This window comes from Brassica oleracea, chromosome C1 (assembly GCF_000695525.1).
Source record: "Brassica oleracea var. oleracea cultivar TO1000 chromosome C1, BOL, whole genome shotgun sequence".
Taxonomy (NCBI): Eukaryota; Viridiplantae; Streptophyta; class Magnoliopsida; order Brassicales; family Brassicaceae; genus Brassica; species Brassica oleracea.
Window position 1 is genome coordinate 9,746,304 of NC_027748.1, and position 10,427 is coordinate 9,756,730.

The 10,427-nt window shown below is 35.4% G+C and overlaps 2 protein-coding genes across 3 annotated transcripts; both read right to left on the reverse strand.

Moving 5' to 3' along the window:
- Positions 1 to 871: 871 nt before the first annotated feature.
- On the reverse strand, positions 872 to 2,453 carry LOC106300029 (xyloglucan galactosyltransferase KATAMARI1 homolog). Its single transcript, XM_013736113.1, has one exon. It carries the CDS (start codon positions 2,373 to 2,375, stop codon positions 1,062 to 1,064), a length of 1,314 nt encoding a protein of 437 aa, XP_013591567.1. The 5' UTR covers positions 2,376 to 2,453; the 3' UTR covers positions 872 to 1,061.
- A 680-nt stretch (positions 2,454 to 3,133) lies between these two features.
- Positions 3,134 to 6,227, reverse strand: LOC106322665 (probable trehalose-phosphate phosphatase G). Of its 2 annotated transcripts, none has more exons than XM_013760764.1 (9): positions 5,975 to 6,224; positions 5,215 to 5,284; positions 4,710 to 5,103; positions 4,485 to 4,625; positions 4,327 to 4,398; positions 4,108 to 4,233; positions 3,792 to 4,028; positions 3,473 to 3,706; positions 3,134 to 3,385 (listed from the first exon to the last, which is right to left on the reverse strand). In XM_013760764.1, the coding sequence occupies exons 3-9, from the start codon at positions 4,962 to 4,964 to the stop codon at positions 3,323 to 3,325; spliced, it is 1,128 nt and encodes a 375-aa protein (XP_013616218.1). In that variant the 5' UTR covers positions 4,965 to 5,103; positions 5,215 to 5,284; positions 5,975 to 6,224; the 3' UTR covers positions 3,134 to 3,322. The 2 variants fall into 2 exon arrangements, with proteins under 2 accessions (XP_013616218.1, XP_013616226.1); XM_013760772.1 differs by having other exon boundaries at positions 3,323 to 3,385; positions 5,958 to 6,227.
- Positions 6,228 to 10,427: the final 4,200 nt, after the last annotated feature.

The window sequence follows — 10,427 nt, forward strand, 5'->3', positions numbered from 1 at the left end:
TGGGTTTTTGTACAATAGATCTTATTAGCTCATGACTTGTGATTGTTTGCTCTTCCTGAGTTGAGATCGTGGGTTCCTGGAACCTGTCCTCACTGAGTATTCCGTACTCACCCCTCTTCTTACAGGTATGGTCGAGAGGGAGCGGTAGTAGATGTTCGTATGGTGCAAGTGTTTTCTCGAAGCTTTTTTTTATGACTCTTTTCTTTTAAACATTTTCCTTAAGTTTTCATTTGACATCAGTCTTTAGTTGAGTTCGGATTTATGTAAGACTATTTGAATTTTAATAAGAGTTTTGGACGAAAAGAATTAGGTTATGGTATTTGATGAGGATCATCGGGCCAGGCCGTTACAAATACTTTTACAAGAGTCAATATTGAGGGATTTCGGCATCATAGTGTAAGAAGGATTCATACCTTCATGGACTATGCGGAGAATATGATGTTTATGTAATTGTGTGTTCATGGCTTTCCACATATGACTTGTGACTCTCTCTTTTTTTTATATCTTTGATTTCAATAAATGTAATTTACTGTGCATTCGGTTTTTAGTTTAAATATCAGATTGCCAATTATACGTTCTCGATTTCAACTCTTATAATTGGCTACTATTTGTTTATAGAAGTGTAATTGTTTGTATTCAATTACCAAGCGAAAGCATAAAAAAGGTACGGGAAGTGGAAGCAGACTCCAGATACAGAGGATTAGTTCAAGTCATCAACCTTCCTTCCTTGTCTTCACAGATGACTTTTCATGTCTTCATGTATAGACCAGAGATTTTTTTTTTAATGGCTTTTAACACTACTCTGACTTAAACGATCTTATGAAATTCAATTCATATACCAGTGTAGTCTGGACAAAAACACACTCCAAACTGTCCCCCAAAACAGAGTATATCATACTATATATTACCAGCCAAAACACACATTTTGAATCCAACTTACAAAATACTATATAGTTGAGATTAATGCAAAATTCTCTCATCATGAACAACTATAGTTACAAGAGATCAAACAAACAACAACATGATAATAAATACCTGTTTTAAATGTGTCGTAAGTAAAATCAACCCCTAGAACTGATCTTCTGCAGAACTCCATCAATAGCGATATCAACAGCATCTTTCTTATTCATCAACCCCATCGAAGCACCATGTCTTCTATACATAACTCTAGGCATCATCTCAATCACTCTCTCCCTCATCCTCGCCACTTCCTCTTTCGGTATACTCATCAACACATCCGCGATCCTCACCCCCCTGAACACAACATCTTCCTTCGCAATCGTCACCGAGAACTCCGAGAACTCTTCCTCCGGCAAATGCCACCCGTACTGCATTTTCGCCGTCTGGTCTTCGAAGAACACCGGGATGCAGCCGGCGATGATTCCGTCGAACGTCGCCTTGCGAGTCGGAGTGTCTCCCGGCGGCTGCAAGCAGAAGGAAGACTGCAACATCGGTCTCATGAACCGAATCGGGTCGTGCTCGCAGATCCCGTTAGAGCAGTCCACGAAGTCGCAAGTCTTGATCTTTTCCGACGAGGTCTCCGGTTCCGTTTCGGTCACATTGGTACATTCTAGCCGGATACTCCGGCGGATATTCGGGGTGGAGGAGGTTCCTCCCCCGCCTGCGAATAGCATGAGAGACGTTCTCCGCGAACGACGGACTCTCCGGATCCAAGACTCCAAAAACGGCAAGCTGTGCGGGTGAAACGACGTCGGGTAAGGAACCGCTTGCTCTTGCCACGGCCAGAAACGCGATTCGAGAGTTAACGCCGTTAAGTTGAAAAACTCGGGCCGTTCGAGGAAAGACGTTCCCCAGATCGGAGGGTCAACGGTCAACGGCTGGGAGAAGTCCCAAGCGGGCCGGGCCATTACGAGGAAATGGTCGTGGCCCGAGCGGCGAGACCAGATCTCGGGGGAGTCCTGCGTCAGGAACGAGAGAAGATCCGACCCGTGATCCGCGCTGGAGTTCACGTCGGATCCGTAGAGGTAGCGGAGAGAGTCGATGCCGGCGTAGTAAGGGAGGTAGACGGCGGAGGCGAGATTCGGGTCGGGCGTGAGACACGGGTACTCGAGGATCCGACGGTGGAAAATGAGTTCGAGGAGAAGCGGGTCGGTTCGGTACCAGCTTCGGGTGCGGGTATGGGTCTTCGGGCCGAGGCCGTGGTTGGCTAAGTAAGGGCAGAGATCGTCGGTGAGTGGGTAGTGGTTGCAAGTTGAGAGAAGATCGAGATTGAATCGAGAAGGGAGTCTACGGATGTGGATCCAACGGCCGGTGCATTCCGAATCGACGGTTGAGATTTGCTGAGAAACGGTAAGCTCGATGAAGAAGAAGAAGAAAAAGATAGTCAATGTCGTGACGGTGGATGTGGAAGCCATAGTTATGGAGTTTTGTCGGAGTGAGTGTGGTGGTTTGTTTCTTTTTATTGTCTCTCTCTTGATTAATGGTAGGAAATGTTTATGCTAATTTATAATAAGTACTTATATTCTCGAGAATTGTTTAAGTTGGCCCTTTGTTATTTATGACGAGTAAGAAAACCCATGACGGACTCATAATTTTGTCACGATTTTGGTTAATTTGGGAGTAGTAACTGAAGATTAGATCTATTTTGGTTAAAAACATAAAGTAATTTAGTGATATCTAGAGACGAATCTAACGGTGCTTGTGCACTTTTGAAGACAATAAAATCGGATGGCGTGAGCGGGGAAAATGGGTTATGTGTGGGTTCAATAACTGAATTTTAATTCCTTTTTTGGTCACAGTTGAATTTCGATTCCTAAAATAAGAAAAACAAATAAATAGGCAAAATTGGGTTTAAATGGTGGTGATTTGAACGAACCGAATAGAATTTTATGAGATTCAAGGTGGGTTACAGTTAAACTGATTCAGTTATGTTGCCTTCCCTCCAAGACAAACCACAGACCAATGAGAATTGGTTCTGCAGCTGAAAAAACTATATAGCCTCACTTATCTTCTTATATACTTAGGATTGATGATACTACTAAAGTATTGTCAAGACTCTCTTCGTTTTTGTAAAAGATTTTTAGTTCTCTTTAGCCTCAGTTTTCTTTTAAACTTTAATCAGAAATCTGAATCAGAAGATTCTATGAACTGAGCATGTACCATTTTAGACAGATTTCCCCCTTAAGAAACTTATGAAATGAATAATGAAAAAGTTTTAATCGTAATACATTTTAATTGATGGATAATATGGAAAAATGATAAATTAAAATATAAATGCCGAAACTGTTAAAAACAGAAACTAGAAAGTGAAAAAAACAAGCAGAGCGTTGGATGAAGCTCTTATGATACTCCTACACAATCATCAAATACTTGTGGAGTCTTCCATCTTTCTCCATTTCACCAAAGTCTTGAGAAACTTCTTCACCTACAACACCATTTTACACCACAACCATTACATTTACATATATAACATATGTAATGATAAAAGACTAGATTATTATGTAATTTGCACCTCTGAGGGGTCTCTAAGAGAGTAGAACGCATTGCTTTCTTTAGGCACGGACGATACCAATATTCCAAATCCTTGCTCCTTCTCCCTTAGTACCTTGAATGCATCCTCATCAGTCTTGTCATCTCCGATAAATATTGGGAGGAAGTCATCATCGTTGCTTAATCCGAGAGATTCCAACAGAAACTCCACTGCTTTCCCTTTGTTCCACTCAATCACAGGACGAACTTCTAAAACCTAATCATATTAACAAAACACAAGTAGTTAACCAACTATGTTTGTGTGAATTTAGAGTGATGTTACGTTCATTGAAAGTAAGTACCTTTCTCCCGTGAGTTAGACGCAGACGAGGGTATTGCTTCAGGTGGTCATGAACGCGTTGAGCAACGACTAGCCAGTCTTCCTTATCAACGTTACGGTAATGAACAGAGGCGCAGAACTTGTGGTTCTCTACTTTTGCACCTTTGATACTTTTAGTTAGCTCAACGAGATTTTTATAAACCTCTTCGATGACCGGTATGAACTCTTTAGCTGGCTGAAAGAGGTTTACCTCCTCACCCTATTAAAAAATAGTAACAAAAAGATTAGAAGAGTTCGTTTGATAATATAAATTTGAGACAAGGTACAATGAATTGTACCTGTTGGTCAGTGGATTTTATACAGTTGGCGTCTTCAGGTGACCCATTAACATTTGCAGGAGTCATTATGTCCATGCCATGACTACCCGCGTAATAGAGTTCGGTTAGTCCTACCAATTCGTAAACCTGACACATGAGCAAAGTCCAAACTGTGTTAGCGTTTTTAACTTTTGGTTAGATTGCGATGATACAGTTTAATGGATGGTTTAAGACTCTCACCTTGTCACGGCTTCTACCACTAATAATTGCTGTTGGGAAGTACTTGGCCACGTCTTTAACAGCAGCACGCATCTATGAGAGATAGAGAGAGTCAACTTGTTAGCCTTTTGTGTTTCAGACCAGAAAGCATCATAATAATAAAATGTTCTTGTTCTTACCGCATCAGACATGATGGCACGATCAGGGTCATCGACTATTGGGGAAAGAGTTCCATCATAGTCTAGAAACACAGCTATCTTCTTGTCCTTAGCTTGAGCTGCAATGTGCCCAAAAGAGGTAATCGCTGAAGGATACTTGAGCTGTCCATATTACAAGAGGGAAAGTGGTAAGGACTGAGAACACAACAGAGAAATCAAACCATGAGATATTATATTATGTTTTACCATCCAAGCCCGTTGAGCAAAGTCATCTTCAGGAGCAATCTCGATGTTGAAGTCCTTGACGAGCCTCTTACGTGGTGGGGAAGAGGAAATCATTGCTTCTAACCAACCATTGGATCTAACATCGTCGAGCTTAGGGATCTTCTTCCTCAAACTCATGAATCTACCTGAAGGGAAGGATGGTCCGAGTCTTGATTTGCTTACTGGTGTAGTAGGCTCAGAGAGAACAGGGGAAGTCTGGTTTATGTTAATATCCATCCAACTCCAAATCAAAATGCTTTCAAGTAAGAAAATTCGATGGGGACTCTTTTTATCCGACTGTTTTGTCAATGAAAAACCACTTCTTTAATGTTTTCTTGTCACTGCTTGTTGGTGAACGGTCCATTAAAAGTGAACACTGAAGTTGATTACACAAAAAAAAAAAACAATATTCAGAAAAGGTTGAAAACTTTTTGTAATAATATTCATAAGTTTCTTGAAAACTAGAAAGCTTTTCTTTTCGCATTACCTTATCATCTCTAAGGCTTTTACTACAGGTAATACACTGTTAGGTTGATCTTGAGCTTCAACTACAAAACCTGCATAGTATATACAGAGTAAATCAGAATGCAAGTTTCTACTAAATTTAATGTAACAGGACAGCGCAAAATCGTAAAGTTTCTTTCTCTTTATCACAAAGTCTCAAGAGAAAAGAAACTTTGAAAAAAAAAAACACAAGAAAGCAGAACATAACAAAGTCAACAAGAAAGTTATGTTCTTTTTTGTTTGTATTAACTCTTCCTCTTGTTTTTTTACCTAATCATCTTAATGGTTGTTTAATGGCATTATTAGAGAAAAGGAGCCACTGATATTGACAAGTACCAGAAGTTTACAACCGAATTTCTATATGACAGCCAATACTATCATTATTATTAAGAGCTACCGACAAAAAAAAAACTCATAGCTTCTTTTCTCTCACTCCAAACTGTTCAAAAGAACGCGTATATACTAACCAAACGAACAATTCCAAACTAGTCTCTAAAGTCAAAATCATATTCACTATTTTATCAAAAGAGGTAAATAAAAATCCACAGATAGACAATTCAATTTCAGCCGTAAGTAACATTCAAAAGATGTGAATTAAACGGTTTTACAGAAACCAATGGTGTAACGATACGAAAGAACAGAGACATGTTCAAACAAAGAGGGAATCAAATGTTCGATCAAAAAAAAAAAAACACAAGAGATCCAGAAATCTCATAAACAATAAACCTGAAATAGGGTCGAACCTAATTCAAACGAGCTGGAAAGAACAAAGCAGCAGCGCCAAGAAGAAGGGAGGAGAATGTAGATTTTCTCTCCTTTTGGAAAGAGAATCTTAGAGAGATCGGGGAAGGAGATTTTATTTGTTTCCTTCTTTACGAAAACCCTGAAATTTGCAGGGGGAATATACTGAAAATCCCGAGTTTTAGGGAAAGAGAGATGAGAGAGGAGAAGGAGAGAAAAAGAAGGAGACGGGGGGCTTTGGTATTTATAGAGTTCGTGAGAGAACAATAACAGGTCCAGTTTCCTCAAAGAGACAGAGCAGAGACGTGGTTAACAAGGTTATTAACCTCTTGTGAATACCGAAAACACCCCTACGTGTATTATTTGTTTACAAATCTGCCATTAAGACCATGTTAAGTTTCTTATTAGCTTCCCTGAATAAAAAAAACTATTTGCATTAGTTTATGATTAACGAGTTCGTCATTAGGCAGATTCTGGGGTGGAATCTTTGATTTATTCAATGTTCACATTTCAAAAAAATTAGTAATGTTTGTGCAATGCATTAACATTTGATATTATGGCGGTGATTCCACAGTCCACACCTTGTTATTATAGAAATGTATTTTTCTTCCTTGACCAAATGAATTGGTCGTTGATTTGGGTGATAAACGGCATTACTCACCCGTGTAAATTACCATGTTTAATGGTTTCTACAATTCTCCACTTCTACGAAAAATAAAATTTTACTAGTGTATACTAGTATTTCGAAACTGCAGGGAAAGAAATAAAGAAAAGCATTTTTGGATTTTACCAGGAAAAAAAAAACATTTATGGAGGAAGATAGAAATAATTTAATAAACCGTGTTGACTAATGAGAAAGTTACTACCTACAATAAATTTGGGAGAGAAAAAGAAAAACTAAGGCGGACGTTAGTTTGTTACCCAAAAGGAGCTGGTTCGTGAATAGACACGGTGGTTACGAGTCTAGAGAGTTGAATAAGCGTAGGCGCCATGTGTTAAATCTGAGATTGTGACGCAACCACGTGTTAGTTGGGCCTTCATGGGCCCATATAAATAAACTGTCAAGTTCCGGTGTCATTTTTCGGCATATTTATCTGATTTATCATTGCCTTTTCGTGCCAAATTAAGATGTGTATAATACACACAACACATTTATGTATTCTAGTTGAATCCAAACAGCTGTGATTTTATTTTTTTCTGTAGAAATATTGTGTAATTTTTTTGGTTTTAGCTCTAGATTTTTAATTTTTTAAAATTTTAAATTTGAGCTGCATGAATTTGTCTCAGCAAAACAATTATAAAGATATGAATTTAAAGAAATGTCGTGAACTTAAAAAAAGTGCTGTAAACTTAAAAAAAATACAAATCAAAATTGGCGTAGATTTAGAACTGTGGATATAATTGTGACGGTGAAAAATACAACAGTAGCCAAATCACACCCAACATCAAGTATACTTGTAATGAGAATGACATAATGATGTGGATGCTGAGGTTAAATGTGTTAGTAAGTTAGTAAATTAGGTTTATTAGAGTTTAACTTAAAGATGTTAGTTGATGAAGAGTTAAAAATCACGGGACCCATAAATAACTAAAGGACCAATAGAAGTTTGGTATGTGAAGTGGGTCCAGGTACTGAATACACGGCTGGGATTTGCTCTTCGTGATCACTTTATTGGTGGTGGTGGAGCTTACATATAGTAATTTTCACTTTTCATGCATTATGGTAGCTGAATGAATATAATTATTTTCCCATTAATTGAGAGCATAGTAAAAGAATTTCTTCAGATTCGAAGTAACTATAAAATAAAACATAAATTACAGGGAAGAAGGAATGATTTTGTGTATATTTTTCCTTATTAAATTAATAAATAAAATGAAAAAGAGAAAGGTAAAAGATTGAAATTAAAGAGAAAAGAAAACAAAAAGAAACAGCTAGATTTAGTTTTGTCATAGGAAGAGGTTCACCACGTGTATCCTACGCTGCATCTATGACGATTGACGGCCACAACCATATGCTGACGCCATGATGACACAGCTGAAAATGACAAATACACATACCTTCTCGCGTATTTGACAGATCGATAAATCTCACACCTTCCCGAGTCGCCATTTACTGGAAGAATTTTATAAATAAGAACAGCTGAAAACAAATCATACTGTGTTTATTGAGCAAAAAAAAAAAAAATTATACTGTGTATCGAGAATCAACAATCTAAGCAGATGATGGAAGTACATAATCAATCCCCTGTATATTAATCGAAAATCATTAAAAAAAATTAATCTCAAATTTATACTAATTAAAAAAACATTCTATTTAGATGTCACTTAATTAGTATGTTAATTTAGTTTACATGGTAGCTTAAAAAAAATGTTGGTCCAAATCAATTACTAAAGAACATTATATTACCCTAAAATATAAGAAATATGTATTTTTTAAAAAAATAAAAGCTACAAAATTACCTAATATGATTAACATATATATGACAATTAATGACTATGAATAATAAAGATTTGATAACAATTTTTGCATCTTTCTTCATTTTTATTTAATTTTATATTATTAAAAATTAAATAATCACATTAACCATATAATAAAATAATTCGATTTTTCTTATATGTTATATTTTGAATGACTTTAAATTACAAAAATGAAGAAACCTTATATGTTATATTTTAATTTTTTTTAAAAACAACTTTAAATTATAAAAATGAAAAAACCTTGTATGTTATATTTGTCTTATATGTTAGATTTTTTCTTATATGTTATACTTTGAATTTTTGAAACGATTTTAAATTACAAAAATGTAAGTTTTCCCTAAGCATACGACAAAAAACATTAAAATGATGTGTATCAGTTCGATGGTTGATCTGAAACCTTTCAAAACCGTATGGAAAATAAAAGTCAAAATAATTCAACTATAGAAACAATACTGTTAATTTTTTTCAAGAATATGTTCGGTGGAAAAAAAAAAGGTTTTGTGTCACAATTTGTTTAATGTCTAATCTGATCAACCCCATGATATATTAATTTATAGTTTAGTTCTACAATTTTTAATAAAAATTGATCCGGTCTATCAGAAAAAAATTATATAATAACAATAAAAATATTATATATGTATAAATAAAATGATCAAATATAAAAAAATGATCGATAATATATACAAATAAATTTACCATGCGGTATTATTCAAATACGAAAGTAAAATGAACGTTGTAAGAATATAAGATATTTGTATTAATACTACAATTTAAGAAACATCCACAGGTATGTGCGGGTGCATTATTTACACATTCGGTTAGTGCATTTGCTAGATTCAATGTATCTGACTATACAACAGTTCTCATATATATATTGGATTAATATTTTTATCATTTCCTTAGACTCCGGTCCTTCCAACATTGCAATGTAAACCGGCGACATACCAATGTAAACATGCGGTTGAAAAGACATCCTCTGTTTTAGCCTTTATAATTTATTAGTATTATTGTACAGAGGGAAACAGCCTGTAGTTACCTTTATTCTTTGTTGGTATCGTTTGTACTTGGTCTGGCAAATCATAATATAATAGTTATACATAAAGAAATACTGATTCAATAATGAAAAATCATATGTGCCGACCACTAACTATAAGCTCAATTTGTCAACGTACACATGTTATCAAAGTGATAATGATAAGACAACGTTTTATGATACATATAGTGTTATAAGTCACCTGCTTATGTGTCTCCACGTATCCTAATGCAAACATATACATGCAACTATGCAAGCGTATCTCGTATATATGTTGTCCCAAATTTTGTTTTTCATTATGATATCTTGCATTACATGATCCGACTAGTAAAATACGCTATATACATTATATATTGCCATATTGGCTTAGTATTTTAATTATCTCTTCTTTTTAAAGGGAAAATTACATATTTACCACTTTCATGCTACCACTTTTCATTTTTACCACTACTAAAAGAATATTTTCAAAAATACATTCTTCATTAAACGACAAAAGACTTTTATGTCCATGTTCTTTATATATATAATAAATAAATATTTAAATAAATAAAAATCTAAAAAATAAAAAATCAATTTTTTAATTTTTTTCCGAATTATACTATTTCGAAATTCAAACCCTAAACCCTAAAACTTAATTCTAAACCTTAAACCATCAATCCTAAACATTATATTTTTTTAAATACGAACCCTAAACCATCAATCCTAAACCCTATTTTTTTTGAAATAAACCCTAAACCCTGAAACATCAACTCTAAACTCTAAACCCTGAACCTTCAACACTAAAACCTAAAACATCAACTCTAAACCCTAAAATTCAACTCTAAACCCTAAACCATCGACAATAAATCCTAAACTATCAACACTAAACCCTAAACCCTAAAAAATAAAGCCTAAACCCTAAAAAGTAAACTCTAAACCCTAAACCCTAAAAAATTAACCCTAAA